The sequence below is a fragment of the Scyliorhinus torazame genome, chromosome 19, assembly GCF_047496885.1.
Source record: "Scyliorhinus torazame isolate Kashiwa2021f chromosome 19, sScyTor2.1, whole genome shotgun sequence".
Taxonomy (NCBI): Eukaryota; Metazoa; Chordata; class Chondrichthyes; order Carcharhiniformes; family Scyliorhinidae; genus Scyliorhinus; species Scyliorhinus torazame.
Window position 1 is genome coordinate 42,361,761 of NC_092725.1, and position 22,085 is coordinate 42,383,845.

Sequence of the window (22,085 nt, forward strand, 5' to 3'; positions counted from 1 at the left end):
ATGTTGTTCCTTTGTTTAGGATGGGTAGCGAGGATAATCCAGGCAATCACAGGCCGGTGAGCCTAACGTCAGTGGTAGGGAAATTATTGGAGAGGATTCTTTGAGACAGGATTTACTCCTATTTGGAATCAAATGGACGTATTAGTGAGAGGCAGCATGGTTTTGTGAAGGGAGGTTGTGTCTCAATAACTTGGATCAAGCTTTTTGAGGAATGACGAAGATGATTGATGAAGGTAGGGCAGTGGATGTTGTCTACTTGTGAACTTCAGTAAGGCAAGGTCGCTCATGGCAGATTGGTACAGAAGATGAAGTTAAATGGGATCAGAGCTGAGCTGGCAAGATGGATACAGAAATAGCTCAGTCATAGAAGACAGAGCAATGAAAGGGTTATTTTCTGAATGGAGGGCTGTGACTAGTGGTGCTCCGCAGGGATCAGTGCTGGGACCTTTGTTGTTTGTAATATATATAAATGATTTGAGGAAAATGTAACTGGTCTGATTAGTAAGTTTGCGAACGACACAAAGGTTGGTGGAATTGCAGATAGCGATGAGGACTGTCAGGATATAGATCCGTTTGAGACTTGGGCGGAGAGATGGCAGATGGAGTTTAATCCGGACACGTGAGGTAATGCATTTTAGAAGGTCTAATACAAGTGGGAAATATACAGTAAATGACAGAGCCCTTAAACGTATTGACAGGCAGAGGGACCTGGATGTACCAGGTCCACAGGTCACTGAAAGTGGCAACGTAGGTGGAGAAGGAAGTCAGGAAGGCATTTGGCATGCTTGCCTTCATCGGCTGGAGTATTGAGGTATAAAAATTGGCAAGCCATGCTGCAGCTATATCAAAACTTATTTAGGCCACACTTTGGACTATAGTGTTCAATTCTGGTTGCCACGATACCAGAAGGATGTGGAGGCTTTGGAGAGAGTACTGAAGAGGTTTATCAGGATGTTGCCTGGTATGGAGGGCATTAGCTATGAGGAGAGGTTGGACAAATTTGGTGTGTTCTCACTGGAACAGTGGGGGTTGAGGGGCGACCTGATAGAGGTCTACAAATTTATGACGGACACGGACAGAGTGGATAATCAGAAGCTTTTTGTCAGGGTGGAAGAGTCCGTTACTAGGGGACATAGTTTTAAGGTGCACGGGGCAAAGTTTAAAGGAGATGTGCAAGGGAAGTACAGATGATAGTGGGTGCCTGGAATTCACTACTGGAGGAGGTGGTGGAAGCAGGTGCGATAGTGACGATTAAGGGGCATCTTGACAAATACATTAATAGGATAGGAATAGAGGGATATGTAAAATGTAAAAGCTTTTCGGTTAGATGTGAAGCATGGTCAGCTTAGCAGGCCGATGGGCCTGTTGCTGTGCTGTACTTCGTTCTTTGTTCTTTCTGGTGTGGTTTCTAGAATTTAATGCATTACTCCCGCTGAGTAATAAAATCCTTGCTTTTGTGCTGTTTATAAAGCCAACAGTTCCACTGTTTTTGATTTAAAACTACTGTCTCAATTTGTGCTGCCACCTTCAAATGTCTGTGTGCATGTATCCTTTGATTATTCTGTACCTGCATCCACTTTAATCTGTGTATCATATTTGTACCTGAGCTGATTTTCCAACCCCCCTGATTGTCATGGACCATATTTTAGTCTCCTTGGTATCTTTCAGGCTTCATTTGTCTTAATTCATTCCCAGTTTATTGTTACACAAACTGTTTTTCTCACATCTTATACTGCACAAAATCTTGTCCATGAATCACCCTTCATCTTACCAATTTCGCAAATTGCCTCCAAAACCTTGCCTAAAATTTCTCTTCCAGTCCCACATTGGTATTGCCTCTGTCTCCCAACTCCCATCAACAGCACAACTTTCAGCAAATGCACTCTTAAACTGTGGAATTAGAATCATAGATCAGAGAATCGTAGAATTTACTGTGCAGAAGGAGGCCATTCGGCCCATCGAGAGCACACCAGTTAAGCCCACGCCTTCACCCTAGCCCCATAACCCAGTAACTTCACCTCAATCTTTGAACACTAAAGGGCAATTTAGCACGGCTAATCCATCTAATTGGCATATCTTTGGACTGTGGGAGGAAACCGAAGCACCCGGAGGAAACCCACACAGACCAGTGGGGATGGTGTGGGTGTGGGGGGGGTTGCCCGAAGCCGAAATTGAACCCGGGTCCCTGGAGTTGCGACAGAGGCAGCAGTGCTAATCACTGTGCCACCGTCGCCATCCCTTTGAGAGTCCTCAGCTATTTAACCCTTACCACCTCTTCCAACTCAGTCAGCCGTTTATCCACTTCTCTTTGGGCTGTGTGATCAGCCACTGCTCCGATTCATTGGTCATTGGCTGATCACTGCCTCTCCAGTTCCTCTCGCGAAACTCCGTAAAGTATTTTGCTGTATCTACAGTATAGGCTGTTATTTGAGCTGTTTCACGGCTACAGTTGGGTGAAGGACTATCCTTCGCTAAGTAACATGGCTTCCAGATATATCTGAATATTATTTTTTAATCTCAAGGTGGTGAAAAGATGATTGATGTGATCGATGTGGCTCGGCAAGCTGATTGTAAGATGAAACTGCAGGAGTTTGTAGAATATTACACTGCCCTCCATCGAACAAAAGTATTAAATATCATTAGCCTGGAATTTTCTGATACAAAGTAAGTTGCTTGTGGATGGATATTTGTACATGTAGCTGTATAGTGTTAGCATTTGCAATGTAAAGAACCTTGAACAGTTTGTGAACATGTGGCTGTGGCTGTTTTCTGTGCCAATAGATGCACATTTATTTATACAGCGCCTTCCATTTTCTTGCGGCATCCTAAAGTGCTTCAAGGCCCATGAAATATTTCTGAAGTGTAGACATTTTGTTTTTGGCAAATGGAACAGGCAATTTTCAGACAGTCCCACAGGCATGAATGGACATTGTGAGAAATTGCCAAAAGTGATGGTCCTTTACACCTGTGATTACAACCAAAAGCAGCGCACTAGTTTTCACACGTCCACTGCCGACATCCAGCTCTAGCTCAATACCACCTTTTGGCGATTCCTCTGTTTCTAAATTATCAGATTGCTAAATTACCTGATATCCAGTGTTGAATGAGCAGAAATTTCCTCCAGTTATATTTTAGAAGGACTTTAGGTCCCTGCTCCAAACTCTTCTCCAAACTCTGTTCCTTGTTTCTGACTCCTTCCCTCTGTCGAGCAACAGTCTGAGTAAGCCAAACTGTTCGTAACCTTTGTTATTTTTGACCCTGAGATTAACTCTGACCTCATTTGTGTAATCACTAAGACTGCCCATTTCCACCTCCATACCATCACCCAAATTTGCCCAGTCTCTGCTTATTCATCCCTTTTATCGTCTTGACTTAACTATTAAAATAATAATCTTTATTGTCACAAGTAGGCATACATAACACTGCAATGAAGTTACTGTGAAAAGCCCCTGGCTGGTCTCTTACTTTCTACTCTCTGTAAACTTTGTGGTCATCCAAAACTCTGTTGACCATGCCTTAAATTGCACCAAGTCCTGTTCCCTATCTCTCCTGTGAATACATCTCAGACAGACAACGTCGTAAGAACATAACAAAGATATAGGAGCAGGACAAGGCCATTTGGCACCTTGAGCCTGCTCCAAAGTAGATTCATGACTGATCTGATTGTGGCCTTCACTTCACTTTTGTGCCTGTCCCCCATAATCCTTGGATCCACTATAGATTAAAGATCTGTCCAACTCGACCTTGAGCCGAAACATTCAACGACCCAGCCTCTACTGCTCGCTGGAAAATCCCAAACACTAATGACCTTATGAGAGAGGAAATTCCTCCTAATTTCAGTCTTAAATGGATGACCCTTTATTTTGAAACACTGTCCCCTAGATCTAGATTCAACCAGGAAAGAAAAATCTTCAGCACATACCTGTTAAGCTTAAGGGTCAGTAGGCCCAACTTGCACAATTTCCCTTCATATGCCAACTCCTTGATCCCAATAATCTACCTGGCCTTTGGATTGAGATGCTTGGGAGGGGATTGAAGAACTCCTGGGCCCTACTTTCAAAGAATAAAAAACATTGTGGCACAGGAACAGGCCCTTCGGCCCACCTATTCTGTGCCAATCCAGATTCCTTATTTAGACCTACTACTTATTACCCAAACGATCTGTATCCCTCCATTCCCCGGCCCGTTCATGTGTCAATCAAAATTCATCTTAAACGTTGCTATCGTGCCTGCCTCCACTGGCAATGTGTTCCAGGTACTTACCACCACCTGCCTGAAAAACCTTCCCAGCACGTTTCCCTAAACTTTCCCCCTCTCACCTTGAACGGTGCCCCTGGGAAAAAGCTTCTGACTATTCACTCTGTCTATACCTCTTGTAATTTTGTAGACCTCAGTCACGTCTCCCCTTGGCCTCCCTCTTTCCAACAAAAACAATCAGAGTTTATTCTATCTCTCCTCATAGCTAACGCCCTCCAGACCAGGTAACATCCTGGTAAACCTTCTTTGCACACTCTCCAAAGCATCCTGGTCCTTCTGGTAGTGTGATCCCTCTGTATGTCGATGCTCCTGAGGGTTCTGCCATTTACTGTATAATTCACACCTGAATTTGATCTTCTAAAATGCATCACCTCGCATTTACATAGAACATACAGTGCAGAAGGAGGCCATTCGGTCCATTGAGTCTGCACCGACCCACTTAAACCCTCACTTCCACCCTATTCCGGTAACCCCAAAACCCCTCCTAACCTTTGTGGACACTAAGGGCAATTTAGCATGACCAATCCACCTGACCTGCACGTCTTTGGACTGTGGGAGGAAACCGGAGGAAACCCACGCAGACACTGGGAGAACGTGCAGACTCCAAACAGACAGTGACCCAGTGGGGAATCGAACCTGGGACCCTGGCGCTGTGAAGCCACAATGCTATCCACTTGTGCTACCGTGCTGCCCGTATTTGTCCGGATTGAATTCAATCTGTCATATCTCTGCCCTACTCTCAAATTTATCTATATTATATTGTATTCTCTGACAGTTCCCTTCATTGTCTGCAACTCCACCCATCTTGGTGTCATCTGAAAATTTGCTAATCAGCCCATCAACATTTTCCTCCAGCTCATGTATGTATGTATGTATGTATATATTATATTATAAACCAGTGGTCCCAGCACTGATTCATTTTTTTCTTAAAAAAATTAAAAAAAAAAAAAAAAAATTCTCCTCCATTTTCACATTTTCTCCCACATTTACATCCATCAACAATAAACAATAATCAGCAAAATATGTCAGTCCCCATAATAACAACGATCCCATCTACCCACCAACCCCCAAACCTCAACCCGCATGTTTACATAAACAAATGACAAAAAGGAATCGGGGATTACCCGTAGTCACCCTTAATCTTTTACAGCTTCTACCCCCCCCCACCCCCCCCCCCCCCAGGTCTCCAGCTCCTCTTGTCCACTGCCTCTTGTAAAACTCCTCCCCCACCTTTGGTTCCTTTTCCCCCCCCCCCCCCCCCCCCACCACCACCACTTTCCACCCCGGCTAGACCACTCGGACCCTGTTCTGCCAGGCTCTGATGGCCGCAGCCCCTCCCCCCACCTCACTCCCGTTCGCTGGCTGGGACAAACCGGCCAGTGTGGAGACCCCCGCCCGGGTCCCTTTCCCACTTGCCCGGCCCCGGGAAAGCCCAAAGATCCCCTTTTAGCACACAAACCCCGCATATCCACCTACACCCTAAAGAACACTCATTTCGAGTGAAAGTCCCGTCCCTTCCCTTGTCCAAATATATACCACCTTGGCTCCTTTAATCTCTACACCCGTGCGCAGTGATACAAAAAAGAAGAAAATACAGTCATGAAGTTACATCGGCACATGGCCATTCCTCAATTTGTCAGTTCTGCCACAGTCCTGCTTTCGCAAACTCCTCCGCTGCTTCCGCCGTTCCAAAATAAAAGTCCCTGAGCTTGTAAGTCACCCTCAGCTTCGCTGGATATACAATGCCGAACCGCACCTTACTAATGTACAGTGCCCTCTTCACCCGGTTGAAGGCAGCCCGCCTCCTTGCCAGCTCCACCGTAAAGTCCTGGTATACACGTATACCAGATCCAGCCCACTGCACCACCCGCTTCTGCTTGGCCCAGCTCAGGACCTTCTCCTTCACCCTGTACCTACGGAAGCACAGAGTCACTGCCCTTGGCGGCTCACTCACCTTTGGTACAGGCCTCCACGACCGATGAGCCCGATCCAGTTCGTATCGGGAGGGGTCCTCCCCCTCCCCCAATAGTTTTGCCAGCATCGCGGCAAAATACTCAGTCGGCTTCGGTCCTTCAACTCCTTCGGGCAGCCCCACAATCCTCAAGTTCTGTCGCCTGGATCTATTTTCCAGGTCTTCCATTTTTCCTCGCAGATCCTTGTTAGTATCCATCACCTTCCGCATCTCTTTCCCCATCGAGGCAAGTTGATCACTGTGCTGCAATAACGTCTCCTTCACTTCCTTCAGCGCCTCCCCTTGCTCTCGCACCTCCGCCACTGCGCTCGCCACCTCCGTCCTCACCGGGGAAACCGCCTCCTCCACCAGCACACTCAAAACCTCCCTCATCTCCTTCCTCACCGTCTCCATGCATTTCGCAATCTGCGCCAACTGCTTTTCAAATTCCGCAGCCATCACCTTGGTTATTTCTTCACCCGTAAGCAGTGTGGCCTTCCCTGGTGCTCCAGCCTCCATTTTTCCTGGTGACCCCGCGGTGACCTTTCCACTCCCCGACGGACCTCCAGCTGGTTTTTTTTCGGCCGTTTTTTTGCTCACCTTCGACATTTTTCTTCGGGTTTCTTTTCTCTCCTGTGTCTTCACAGTGCCTCCTCCGTGCCTTCTCCCTGCTTCTGCCGCCTCCGTGGACCCTGGGACCGGGCTTAAAGACCCGAAAATGCCGTTCCCGAGCGGGAGCTCTCCATTGTGCGGCTGCCTCCCGCCCGCCGTCACCGGAAGTACCAGCACTGATTCATGTGCAACACCACTAGTACAGTTCTTCATTCTGGTAAAACTCCCTTCCACTGTTACTCTCTGTCTCCTGTTGCCAAGCCAGTTCTTTATCCATCTAGCTGGCACACCCACATCCCATGCAACTTTACTTTTTGTACCAGTCTGCTATGAGGGACCATGTCAAACACCTTACTAAAGTCCATGTGGACGACAACCACAATCTTTCCCTCATTAATTAATTTTGTCACCTCATTAAAAAATTCTTATCAATTTGGTGAGACAAATCTTCCCCGTCATGTTGCCTGTCACTAACAAGTCCATTCACTTCCAAATGGGAATAAATCCTGTCCCTCAGTATCGCCTCCAACAGCTTCCCCACCACTGACATCAGGCTCACCGGCCTATAATTACCTGGATTGCCCCTGCTTCCCTTCTTAAACAAAGGGACAATATTGGCTATTCTCCAGTCGTCTGGAACATCTCCTGTGGTAAAAAAGATGCAAACATATCTGTTAAGGCCCCAGCTATTTTCTCTCTTGCCTCCTACAGTAATCTGGAAAATATCCCATGTGGCCCAGGATCTTGTCTACTTGATGCATTTTAAGATATCCAACACTTCCTCCTTCATTATGCTGACAAGTCCTAGATGATTCACACACCAATCCCTAACCTCAACATCCGTCATGTTCCTCTCCTTGGAGAATACCGATGCAAAGCACTCATTAAGGATCTCTCCCACTTCCTCTGACTCCATGCGTTATGCATGTGTTCCCTCCATTGTCCTTGAGTGGGCCATTCCCTGGCTACCCTCTTGCTCCTTGTATATGTATGAAAGGTTTTCACATCGTTCCAGAATCTTGACTACATGTGTTCCTCAGTATCCCACTGGCTGTTGGGAGGCCTACAGTACAACCCCAACATTGTGATTGCACCCTTCCTATTTGTGAGCTCTACCCATAATGCCACACTGCAGGATCCCTCCAAGACATCCTCCCTCATCACAGCTGTGATATGTTCCCTAACCAGTAATGCAACTCCCCCACCCTTTCTGCTACCCACTCTGTCTCATCTGAAACATGGATATCTCAGAACGTTAAGCTGCCAGTCCTGTCCCTCCTTTAACCATGTCTCTGTAATCCTGAAATGACTACCCTAGAGGTCCTGCTTTTAAGCTTACTACCTAACTCCCTGTAATGTCCTTGCAGGACCTTATTGCTCTTTCTGCCTATGTCATCCCATTTCAGGATGTCCTATATCCGTTCAGAGACATCCACGATCCTGGCACCAGGGAGGCAACACACCATCCTGGAGTCTCTTTTGCGACCGCAGAAGTGCCTATCTGTGCCCCAGACTATTGAATCCCAAATTAGTATTGGCAGGGGATGGGAACCAAAGCAAAGGTGAATTAAATGCAGGGGAACTCGAGAGTAGGGCCAGGAAGACTCGGAGGAAGAGCAGGCAGGGTGTGGTTGCTGATCAAAGAGGGTCTGGTGGAAGTGCATTAGTTTCAATGTGGCAAATGTAACCGGTAAGGCAGATGAGTTTAGAACTTGCTTTAATACTTGGAACTATGATATTGTCATTTGTTAAGGGAAGGACAGGATTGGCAGCTAAATGTTCCAGTATACAGATGTTTCAGGCGGGATAGAGGGGGATGTAAAAGGGGTTGGGGAGTTGCACTACTGGTTAAGGAGAATATCACAGCTGTACTGACACCTCGGAGGGCTCATACAGCGAGGAAATATGGGTAGAGCGCAGGAATAGGAAGGGTGTAGTCACATTGTTGGGGGCTTACTACAGGCCTCCCAACAACCTGCAGAAGAGCGAGGAACAGATATGTAGGCCGATTTTTGCCAAGGTGTAAAAATAACAGGGTTGTTGTGGTGGGTAATTTTAACTTGCCCTATATTGACTGGAAATCTCTTAGTGCTGGGGGTGTGGATGGGGCACAGTTTGTAAGGAGCATCCAAGAGGGCTTCTTGAAACAGTACGTAGGTAGTCCAACTGGGGAAGGGGCCATACTGGACCTGGTATTGGGGAATGAGCCGGGCCAGGTGGTCGACGTTTCAGTAGGGGAGCAGTTTGGGAACAGTGACCATAATTCAGTAAGCTTTAAGGTACTGATGGATAACGATAAGTGTAGTCCTCAGGTGAAGGTGCTAAATTGGGGGAAGGCTAAATACAACCATATTAGGCAGGAACTGAAGAATGTACAAAGAACAATGAACAATACAGCACAGGATCAGGCCCTTTGGCCCTCCAAGCCTGTACCGATCATGATACCAACCTTTGCCAAAACCTTCAGCACTTCCTTGTGCCGTATCACTCTATACCCATCCTCTCCATGTTTGTCAAGATGCCTTTTGAACACCATTAAGGTATATGCTTCCACAACCTCCCCTGGCAATGCGTTCCAGGCACTTACCCCCCTCTGCGTAAAGCACCTGCCTTGCACATCTCCTCGAAATTTTCACCCCACGGACCTTAAACCTATGCCCCCTGGTGACTGACCCCTCCACCCTAGGAAAGAGTGCCTGCCAATCCACTCTATCCATGCCCCTCATACTCTTGCAGACCTCTATCAGGTCACCACTCAACCTCCGTCTTTCGAATGAAAACAGTCCGAGTCTATTCAGCCTCCACATAGCTAACACCCTCTAGACCAGGCAACGTCCTGGTAAACCTCCACACCAGAGCCTCAACATCCTCTGGTAGTGTGGCGACCAGAATTGTGCGCAATATTCCAAGTGCGGCCTTACCAAGGTTCTATAAAACTGTAGCATGACTTGACAGTTTTTATACTTGATGCCCCGTCCAATGAAGGCAAGCATTCTATATGCTTTCTTGACTACCTTGTCCACTTGTATTGCCACCTTCAAAGATTTGAGAACCTGCACGCGCAGATCTCTCTGACTTTCTATATTCCTAAGAGTTTTACCATTCAAGGTATCTTTAAAATAAAAATAATAAATGACCTTTATTGTCACAAGTAGGCTTGCATTAACACTGCAATGAAATGACGTGAAAAGCCCCTAGTCGCCACATTCCGGCACCTGTTTGGATACACGGAGAATTCAGAATTCTCAGCTGGTACAAGAATTGAACCCGTGCTGCTGACCTTGTTCTGCATCACAAAGAACAAAGAAAAGTACAGCACAGGAAACAGGCCCTTCAGCCCTCCAAGCCTGTGCCGACCATGCTGCCAGTCTTAACTAAAATCTTCTACACTTCCTGGGTCCGTATCCCTCTATTCCCATCCTATTCATGTATTTGTCAACAAAGAACAAAGAACAAAGAAATGTACAGCACAGGAACAGGCCCTTCGGCCCTCCAAGCCCGTGCCGACCATACTGCCCGACTAAACTACAATCTTCTACACTTCCTGGGTCCGTATCCTTCTATTCCCATCCTATTCATATATTTGTCAAGATGCCCCTTAAATGTCCCTATCGTCCCTGCCTCCACTACCTCCTCCGGTAGTGAGTTCCAGGCACCCACTACCCTCTGCGTAAAAAACTTGCCTCGTACATCCACTCTAAACTTTGCCCCTCTCACCTTAAACCTATGCCCCCTAGTAATTGACCCCTCTACCCTGGGGAAAAGCCTCTGACTATCCACTCTGTCTATGCCCCTCATAATTTTGTATACCTCTATCAGGTCGCCCCTCAACCTCCATCGTTCCAGTGAGAACAAACCGAGTTTATTCAATCGCTCCTCATAGCTTATGCCCTCCATACCAGGCAACATTCTGGTAAATCTCTTCTGCACCCTCTCTAAAGCCTCCACATCCTTCTGGTAGTGTGGCGACCAGAATTGAACACTATACTCCAAGTGTGGCCTAACTAAGGTTCTATACAGCTGCAACATGACTTGCCAATTCTTATACTCAATGCCCCGGCCAATGAAGGCAAGCATGCCGTATGCCTTCTTGACTACCTTCTCCACCTGTGTAGCCCCTTTCAGTGATCTGTGGACCTGTACTCCTAGATCTCTTTGACTTTCAATACTCTTGAGGGTTCTACCATTCACCGTATATTCCCTACCTGCATTAGCCCTTCCAAAATGCATTACCTCACATTTGTCCAGGTTAAACTCCATCTGCCATCTCTCCGCCCAAGTCTCCAGACAATCTAAATCCTGCTGTATCCTCAGACAGTCCTCATCGCTATCCGCAATTCCACCAACCTTTGTGTCGTCTGCAAACTTACTAATCAGACCAGTTACATTTTCCTCCAAATCATTTATATATACTACAAAGAGCAAAGGTCCCAGCACTGATCCCTGTGGAACACCACTGGTCACAGCCCTCCAATTAGAAAAGCATCCCTCCATTGCTACCCTCTGCCTTCTATGGCCTAGCCAGTTCTGTATCCACCTTGCCAGTTCACCCCTGATCCCGTGTGACTTCACCTTTTGTACTAGTCTACCATGAGGGACCTTGTCAAAGGCCTTACTGAAGTCCATATAGACAACATCTACTGCCCTACCTGCATCAATCATCTTAGTGACCTCCTCGAAAAACTCTATCAAGTTAGTGAGACACGACCTCCCCTTCACAAAACCGTGCTGCCTCTCACTAATACGTCCATTTGCTTCCAAATGGGAGTAGATCCTGTCTCGAAGAATTCTCTCCAGTAATTTCCCTACCACTGAAGTAAGGCTCACCGGCCTGTAGTTCCCGGGATTATCCCTGCCACCCTTCTTAAACAGAGGAACAACATTGGCTATTCTCCAGTCCTCCGGGACATCCCCTGAAGACAGCGAGGATCCAAAGATTTCTGTCAAGGCCTCAGCAATTTCCTCTCCAGCCTCCTTCAGTATTCTGGGGTAGATCCCATCCGGCCCTGGGGACTTATCTACCTTAATATTTTTTAAGACACCCAACACCTCGTCTTTTTGGATCACAATGTGACCCAGGCTATCTACACCCCCTTCTCCAGACTCAACATCTACCAATTCCTTCTCTTTGGTGAATACTGATGCAAAGTATTCATTTAGTACCTTGCCCATTTCCTCTGGCTCCACACATAGATTCCCTTGCCTATCCTTCAGTGGGCCAACCCTTTCCCTGGCTACCCTCTTGCTCTTTATGTAAGTGTAAAAAGCCTTGGGATTTTCCTTAACCCTATTTGCCAATGACTTTTCATGACCCCTTCTAGCCCTCCTGACTCCTTGCTTAAGTTCCTTCCTACTTTCCTTATATGCCACACAGGCTTCGTCTGTTCCCAGCCTTTTAGCCCTGACAAATGCCTCCTTTTTCTTTTTGACGAGACCTACAATATCATTCGTCATCCAAGGTTCCCGAAAATTGCCGTATTTATCTTTCTTCCTCACAGGAACATGCCTGTCCTGTATTCCTTTCAACTGACACTTGAAAGCCTCCCACATGTCAGATGTTGATTTGCCCTCAAACATCCGCCCCCAATCTATGTTCTTCAGGTCCCGCCTAATATTGTTATAATTAGCCTTCCCCCAATTTAGCACATTCATCCTCGGACCACTCTTATCCTTGTCCACCAGTACTTTAAAACTTACTGAATTGTGGTCACTGTTACCGAAATGCTCCCCTACTGAAACATCTACCACCTGGCCGGGCTCATTCCCCAATACCAGGTCCAGTACCGCCCCTTCCCTAGTTGGACTGTTTACATATTGTTTTAAGAAGCCCTCCTGGATGCTCCTTACAAACTCCGCCCCGTCTAAGCCCCTGGCACTAAGTGAGTCCCAGTCAATATTGGGGAAGTTGAAGTCTCCCATCACCACAACCCTGTTGTTTTTACTCTTTTCCAAAATCTGTCTACCTATCTGCTCCTCTATCTCCCGCTGGCTGTTGGGAGGCCTGTAGTATACCCCCAACATTGTGACTGCACCCTTCTTGTTCCTGATCTCTACCCATATAGCCTCACTGCCCTCTGAGGTGTCCTCTCGCTGTATAGCTGTGATACTCTCCTGAACAAGTAACGCAACTCCGCCTCCCCTTTTACATCCCCCTCTATCCCGCCTGAAACATCTAAATCCTGGAACGTTTAGCTGCCAATCCTGCCCTTCCCTCAACCAGGTCTCTGTAATGGCAACAACATCATAGTTCCAAGTAGTAATCCAAGCTCTAAGTTCATCTGCCTTACCCGTAATGCTCCTTGCATTAAAACATATGCACTTCAGGCCACCAGACCCGCTGTGTTCAGCAACTTCTCCCCGTCTGCTCTGCCTCAGAGCCACACTGTCCCTATTCCCTAGTTCTCCCTCAACGCTCTCACCTTCTGACCTATTGCTCCCGTGCCCACCCCCCTGCCATACTAGTTTAAACCCTCCCGTGTGACACTAGCAAATCTCGCGGCCAGGATATTTATGCCTCTCCGGTTTAGATGCAACCCGTCCATCTTATACAGGTCACACCTGCCCCGGAAGAGCTCCCAGTGGTCCAGATAACAGAAACCCTCCCTCCTACACCAGCTGTTTAGCCACGTGTTTGTCTGCTCTATCTTCCTATTTCTAGCCTCACTGGCACGTGGCACAGGGAGTAATCCCGAGATTACAACCCTCGAGGTCCTGTCTTTTAACTTTCTGCCTAGCTCCCTGAACTCCTGCTGCAGGACCTCATGCCCCTTCCTGCCTATGTCGTTAGTACCAATATGTACAACGACCTCTGCCTGTTTGCCCTCCCCCTTCAGGATTCCCTCTACCCGTTCGGAGACATCCTGGACCCTGGCACCAGGGAGGCAACATACCATCCTGGAGTCTCTTTCACGTCCACAGAAGCGCCTATCTGTGCCCCTGACTATAGAGTCCCCTATAACTATTACTCTTCTGCGCTTTGACCCTCCCTTCTGAACATCAGAGCCAGCCGTGGTGCCACTGCTCTGGCTGCTGCTGTTTTCCCCTGATAGGCTATCCCCCCCGACAGTATCCAAAGGGGTATATCTGTTCGAGAGGGGGACAACCACAGGGGATTCCTGCACTGACTGCCTGCCCTTTCTGGTGGTCACCCATTTCTCTGCCTGCACCTTGGGTGTGACCACACTTACATAACTGCGATCTATGACGCTTTCCGCCACCTGCATGCTCCTAAGTGCATCCAATTGCTGCTCCAACCGAACCATGCGGTCTGTGAGGAGCTGCAGTTGGGTGCACTTTCTGCAGATGAAGCCATCCGGGACGCTGGAAGCCTCCCGGACCTGCCACATCTCACAGTCAGAGCACAGCACCCCTCTAACTGACATTGCGTCAATTAATTAAAATTAAAATTTGTCTTTTTTTTTATAAATACTTTTTTTTTTTAATTACAAAGTTACTGTCAACTATCTGTTTCCTAGCACTAGATTTCTAATAGAAATGCGATAGCTAACTATAATATTCTCCGATCTCTGGCTTAGATATCCTCTAAATTATAATTAAGTTATTATGTTTAATTAGTTCCCAAATACTCAAAAAATTTAGGTTAGAATCCCAACCAGCCACTCAGGTCACAGCTTTTCTGTGATGTCACTTCAGTTTCCCCCCGACACACACAATTTGAAAAAAAGGTATAAAAGTAAAAATCACTTGCTTACCTTCTGAGATGTTCTCAGGTTCTCTCGCTGGCAGAGACTGCTCCTCCACCTCCAATCCTTGACCTGCACAATGCTAATAATATAATAATATAATATGGCACTTACCTTACACCAATGGGTCTTATTATTAGGTTAGAGGAGGAGGGCGGGTGGGAGACACTACACGTGTAGTGTCTCGGGTTTCCTCTCCACCAGAATTTATTGGTTGGGGGGGGGGAAAACTTGCCAGAGGTCGAACTTCCGGTTCCCGCCGAAATCCAAAGGGCTGCTCCTGTAAAGGTAAGAGCTTTTAAACTAACTACTCACCTCCCAGAAGGCCCCTGCGCACCGCTGCCGCCGAAATCCAAAGGGCTGCTCCTGTAAAGGTAAAAGCTTTTAAACTAACTACTCACCTCCCAGAAGGCCCCTGCGCACCGCTGCCGCCGAAATCCAAAGGGCTGCTCCTGTAAAGGTAAGAGCTTTTAAACTAACTACTCACCTCCCAGAAGGCCCCTGCGCACCGCTGCCGCCGAAATCCAAAGGGCTGCTCCTGTAAAGGTAAGAGCTTTTAAACTAACTACTCACCTCCCAGAAGGCCCCTGCGCACCGCTGCCGCCGAAATCCAAAGGGCTGCTCCTGTAAAGGTAAGAGCTTTTAAACTAACTACTCACCTCCCAGAAGGCCCCTGCGCACCGCTGCCGCCGAAATCCAAAGATGCCCCTTAAATGTCACTATCGTCCCTGCTTCCACCACCTCCTCCGGCAGTGAGTTCCAGGCACCCACTACCCTCTGTAAAGAACTGTCTAGCCCACTGAGCTATTCCCTTCTATGTTAGACCTACCAAAATGCATTACCTCACATTTGTCTGGATTAAATTCCCATTTGCCATTTCTCTGCCCAAGTCTCCAACCTATCTATGTCCTGCTGTATCTTCTGACAACCCTCAACACTATCTGCCACTCCACCAACCTTAGTGTCATCCACGAATTTACGAATCAGACCGGCTACATTTTCCTCAATCATTTATGAATTGGGGGCAGATGTTTGAGGGCAAATCAACATCTGGCATGTGGGAGGCTTTCTAGTGTAAGTTGATAGGAATTCAGGACTAGCATGTTCCTGTAAGGATGAAGGATAAGTTTGGCAAGTTTTGGGAACCTTGGATAACGAGAGATATTGTGAGCCGAGGCAAAAAGAAAAAGGAAGCATTTGTCAAGGCTCCGAGGCTGGGAACACACAAAGCAAGTGTAGACTACAATGAAAGTAGGAAGAAACTTAAGTAAGGGGTCAGGAGGGCTAAAAAGGGTCACAAGTCATTGGCCAGCTGGATTAATGAAAATCCCAAGGCTTTTTGTACATATGTAAAGCGCAAAAGGGTAGCCAAGGAGAGGGTTGGCCCACCCAAGTACAGGGAGGGAATCTGTGTGTCGACCCAGAGGAAATGGGCGAACGACTTGGTAGATGATGAGTCTGGGGTAGGGTCTGTAAGTAGTCTGGGTCATGTTGAGATCAAAAAAAAGTTATTGGGAGTCTTGAAAAACATTAAGGTAGACAGGTCCCCAGGGCCTGATGGGATATACCCCAGAGAGCATGGGAGGAAATTGCTGGGGCCTTGGGAGATCCTCACTGTCTACAGGGGAGTTCCCAGAGGATTGAAGAATAGCCAATGTTGTTCCTTTGTTTAAGAAGGGTAGCAAGGATAATTCGGGAAATTACAGTCTGGTGAGACTTGCGTCAGTGGTAGGGAAATTATTGGGAGAGGATTCTTTGAGACAGGATTTATTTCCATTTTGAAGCAAGTGGACATATTAGCGAGAGGCAGCATGGTTTTCTGAAGGGGAGGTCATGTCTCAATAATTTGGATTGAGTTTTTTGAGGATGCGATGAAGATAATTGAGGGTAAGGCAGTGGATGTTGTCTCCATGGACTTCAGTAAGGCCTTTGACAAAGTCCCTCATGGCAGACTGGTACAAAAGGTGAAGTCGCATGGGATCGGAGGTGAGCTGGCAAAATGGATACAGAACTGGCTTGGTCGTAGAGGGGAGCAGTAGAAGGGTGCTTTTCTGAATGGAGGGCTGTGACTAGTGGCATTTCTCAGGGATCCGTGCTGGGACCTTTACTGTTCGAGATATATATATTTACCATATATATATAGAATAGTTATATATAGATATATAGATTTGGAGGAAAATGTAACTGGTTTGATTAGTAAGTGCGGACGACACAAAGATTGGTGGAATTGTGGACAGTGATGAGGACCATCCGAGGATACAGCAGGATCTAGATCGGTTGAAGACTTGGGTGGGGAGATGTCAGATGGAGTTTAATCTGGACAAATGTGAGGTAATGCATTTTGGAAGGTCTCGTACAGGTGGGAAATATACAGTAAATGGCAGAACCCTTAAGGATATTGATAGCCAACGGCATCTGGGTGCACAGGTCACAAACTGGCAACGCAGGTGGAGAAGGAAGTTGAGAGGTATACGGCATGCTTGCCTTCATTGGCCAGGCATTGAGTTTAATAATTGGCAAGTCATGTTGCAGCTGTATAGAACCTTAGTTAGGCCACACTTGGAGTATAGTGTTCAATTCTGGTCGCCACACTACCAGAAGGATGTGGAGGCTAGTGTTCAATTGTGGTTGCTGCACTACCAGAAGGATGTGGAGGCTTTAGGGAGGGTGCAGAAGAGATTTACCAGGATGTTGCCTGATATGGAGGGCATTAGTTATGAGGAGAGGTTGAATAAACCCGGTTTGTTCTCACTGGAACGACGGAGGTTGAGGGGCGACCTGAAAGATGTCTACAAGATTTTGAGAAGCATGAACAGAGTGGATAGTCAGAAGCTTTTTCCCAGGGTGGAAGAATCAGTTACTAGTCTGTGCTGGGACCACAACCTTTCACAATGTACATTAATGATCTGGAGGAAGAAACTGAGGCACTGTTGGTAAGTTTGCAGATGATACAAAGATCTGTAGAGGGGCAGGTTGTATTGAGGAAGTAAGGAGGCTGCAGAACGATTTGGACAAGCTAGGCGAATGGGCAATGAAGTGGCAAATGAAATACAATGTGGAAATGTGTGAGGTTAAGCTCTTTGGAAGGAGAAATGGAGGCATAGACTATTTTCTAAATGGGAAATGCTTCGGAAATCAGAAACACAAAAGGGACTTGGGAGTCCTTGTTCACGATTCTCTTCAGCATTTAGGAAGGCAAATGCAATGTTAGCATTCATGCCAAGAGGGCTAGAATACAAGGCCAGGGATGTGCTTCTGAGGCTGTATGAGGCTCTGGTCAGACCCCATTTGGAGTATTGTGAGCAGTTTTGGACCCCGTATCTAAGGAAGGATGTGCTGACCTTGGAAAAGGTCCAGAGGAGGTTCACAAGAATGATCCCTGGAATGAAGAACTTGTCATATAGAACATAGAACATAGAACAATACAGCGCAGTACAGGCCCTTCGGCCCACGATGTTGCACCGAAACAAAAGCCATCTAACCTACACTATGCCATTATCATCCATATGTTTATCCAATAAACTTTTAAATGCCTTCAATGTTGGCGAGTTCACTACTGTAGCAGGTAGGGCATTCCACGGCCTCACTACTCTTTGCGTAAAGAACCTACCTCTGACCTCTGTCCTATATCTATTACCCCTCAGTTTAAAGTTATGTCCCCTCGTGCCAGCCATATCCATCCGCGGGAGAAGGCTCTCACTGTCCACCCTATCCAACCCCCTGATCATTTTGTATGCCTCTATTAAGTCTCCTCTTAACCTTCTTCTCTCCAACGAAAACAGCCTCAAGTCCATCAGCCTTTCCTCATAAGATTTTCCCTCCATACCAGGCAGCATCCTGGTAAATCTCCTCTGCACCCGCTCCAAAGCCTCCACGTCCTTCCTATAATATGGTGACCAGAACTGTACGCAATACTCCAAATGCGGCCGGACCAGAGTTCTGTACAGCTGCAACATGACCTCCCGACTCCGGAACTCAATCCCTCTACCAATAAAGGCCAACACTCCATAGGCCTTCTTCACAACCCTATCAACCTGGGTGGCAACTTTCAGGGATCTATGTACATGGACACCTAGATCCCTCTGCTCATCCACACTTTCAAGAACTTTACCATTAGCCAAATATTCCGCATTCCTGTTATTCCTTCCAAAGTGAATCACCTCACACTTCTCTACATTAAACTCCATTTGCCACCTCTCAGCCCAGCTCTGCAGCTTATCAATATCCCTCTGTAACCTGCTACATCCTTCCACACTATCGACAACACCACCGACTTTAGTATCGTCTGCAAATTTACTCACCCACCCTTCTGCGCCTTCCTCTAGGTCATTGATAAAAATGACAAACAGCAACGGCCCCAGAACAGATCCTTGTGGTACTCCACTTGTGACTGTACTCCATTCTGAACATTTCCCATCAACCACCTCCCTCTGTCTTCTTTCAGCTAGCCAATTTCTGATCCACATCTCTAAATCACCCTCAATCCCCAGCCTCCGTATTTTTTGCAATAGCTTACCGTGGGGAACCTTATCAAACGCTTTGCTGAAATCCATATACACCACATCAACTGCTCTACCCTCGTCTACCTGTTCAGTCACCTTCTCAAAGAACTCAATAAGGTTTGTGAGGCATGACCTACCCTTCACAAAGCCATGCTGACTATCCCTGATCATATTATTCCTATCTAGATGATTAGAAATCTTGTCTCTTATAATCCCCTCCAAGACTTTACCCACTACAGACGTGAGGCTCACCGGTCTATAGTTGCCGGGGTTGTCTCTGCTCCCCTTTTTGAACAAAGGGACCACATTTGCTGTCCTCCAGTCCTCTGGCACTATTCCTGTAGCCAATGATGACATAAAAATCAAAGCCAAAGGTCCAGCAATCTCTTCCCTGGCCTCCCAGAGAATCCTAGGATAAATCCCATCAGGTCCCGGGGACTTATCTATTTTCAGCCTGTCCAGAATTGCCAACACCTCTTCCCTACGTACCTCAATGCCATCTATTCTATTAGCCTGGGGCTCAGCATTCTCCTCCACAACATTATCCTTTTCCTGAGTGAATACTGACGAAAAATATTCATTTAGTATCTCGCCTATCTCTTCAGACTCCACACACAATTTCCCATCCCTGTCCTTGACTGGTCCTACTCTTTCCCTAGTCATTCGCTTATTCCCGACATACCTATAGAAAGCTTTTGGGTTTTCCTTGATCCTTCCTGCCAAATACTTCTCATGTCCCCCTCCTTGCTCGTCTTAGCTCTCTCTTTAGATCCTTCCTTGCTACCTTGTAACTATCCATCGCCCCAACCGAAACTTCACACTTCATCTTCACATAGGCCTCCTTCTTCCTCTTAACAAGAGATTCCACTTCCTTGGTAAACCACGGTTCCCTCGCTCGACGCCTTCCTCCCTGTCTGACCGGTACATACTTATCAAGAACACGCAGTAGCTGATCCTTGAACAAGCCCCACTTATCCAGTGTGCCCAACACTTGCAGCTTACTTCTCCACCTTATCCTCCCCAAGTCACGTCTAATGGCATCATAATTGCCCTTCCCCCAGCTATAACTCTTGCCCTGCGGTGTAAACTTATCCCTTTCCATCATTAACGTAAACGTCACCGAATTGTGGTCACTGTCCCCAAAGTGCTCTCCTACCTCCAAATCCAACACCTGGTCTGGTTCATTACCCAAAACCAAATCCAACGTGGCCTCGCCTCTTGTTGGCCTGTCAACATATTGTTTCAGGAAACCCTCCTGCACACACTGTACAAAAAACGACCCATCTATTGTACTCGAACTATATCTTTTCCAGTCAATATTTGGAAAGTTAAAGTCTCCCATAATAACTACCCTGTTACTTTCGCTCATATCCAGAATCATCTTCGCCATCCTTTCCTCTACATCCCTAGAACTATTAGGAGGCCTATAAAAAACTCCCAACAGGGTGACCTCTCCTTTCCTGTTTCTAACTTCAGCCCATACTACCTCGGCAGAAGAGTCCCCATCTAGCATTCTCTCCGCCACCGTAATACTGCTCTTGACTAGCAGCGCCACACCTCCCCCGCTTTTGCCTCCTTCTCTGAGCTTACTAAAACACCTAAACCCAGGAACCTGAAACATCCATTCCTGTCCCTGCTCTATCCATGTCTCCGAAATGGCCACAACATCGAAGTCCCAGGTACCAACCCATGCTGCCAGTTCCCCTACCTTGTTTCGTATACTCCTGGCATTGAAGTAGACACACTTCAAACCACCTACCTGAACACTGGCCCCCTCCTGCGACGTCAAATCTGTGCTCCTGACCTCTATACTCTCATTCTCCCTTACCCTAAAACTACACTCCAGGTTCCCATGCCCCTGCTGCATTAGTTTAAACCCCCCCCCCCCAAAGAGCACTAACAAATCTCCCCCCCCCAGGATATTTGTGCCCCTCAGGTTCAGATGTAGACCATCCTGTCTGTAGAGGTCCCACCTTCCCCAGAAAGTGCCCCAGTTATCCAGAAATCTGAATCCCTCCCGCCTGCACCATCCCTGTAGCCACGTGTTTAAATGCTCTCTCTCCCTATTCCTCATCTCACTATCACGTGGCACGGGCAACAACCCAGAGATAACAACTCTGTTTGTTCTAGTTCTGAGCTTCCATCCTAGCTCCCTGAAAGCCTGCCTGACATCCTTGCCCCTTTCCTACCTATGTCGTTAGTGCCAATGTGGACCACGACTTGGGGCTGCTCCCCCTCCCCCCTAAGGACCCGGAAAACACGATCCGAGACATCACGTACCCTTGCACCTGGGAGGCAACATACCAAACGTGAGCCTCTCACGCTCTCACAAAATCTCCTATCTGTGCCCCTGACTATAGAGTCCCCAATTACTAATGCTCTGCTCCTCTCCCCCCTTCCCTTCTGAGCAACAGGGACAGACTCCGTGCCAGAGGCCCGTACCCCATGGCTTACCCCTGGTAAGTCCCCCCCCCCCCACAAGTATCCAAAGCGGTATACTTGTTTCTCAGGGGAACGGCCGCAGGGGATCCCTGCACTGACTGCTTTTTCCCCAGTCCCTCTTACAGTTACCCACCTATCTCCAATCTTTGGTGTAACTAATTCCCTGAAGCTGCTACCCCTTCTGCCTCCCGAATGATCCGAAGTTCTTCCAACTCCAGCTCCAGTTCCCTAACTCGGTCTTGGAGGAGCTGGAGATGGCAGCACTTCCTGCAGGTAAAATCAGCAGGGACACTAACTGCATCCCTCACCTCAAACATCCTGCAGGAGGAACATTGCACTCCCTTCCCTGCCATTCCTCTAACTTTCTACCAAGATCTGGCTAACAACTAAATTAAATTTTTATAAAAAATAATAATAATATAATAAAATATGGTACTTACCTCAGACCAATGGGTTTCCTCTCCACCAGAATTTATTGGTGAGGGTCTTCCCAGACGTCCGCGGGTCGACTTCCTGTTACCGCCTAAAAAACTAATTTTAAAAAAAAAAGAAAAATTCTCAGCTCCTGCTGAAATTGACTAACCAGCCAGCTCCACTCCCGCCGAAATCGACTGGCCT

General features: G+C 47.2%; 1 protein-coding gene across 1 annotated transcript in view; it reads left to right on the top strand.

Annotated features, from left to right (window-relative positions):
* Nucleotides 1-22,085, top strand: part of LOC140396664 (lysine-specific demethylase 7B-like) — a 419,959-nt gene that overhangs the window by 11,188 nt on the left and 386,686 nt on the right. The window contains exon 4 of the mRNA XM_072485460.1: nt 2,523-2,664. Coding sequence (XP_072341561.1) covers nt 2,523-2,664 — 142 coding nt within the window. The remainder of the gene's footprint in view (nt 1-2,522; nt 2,665-22,085) is intronic.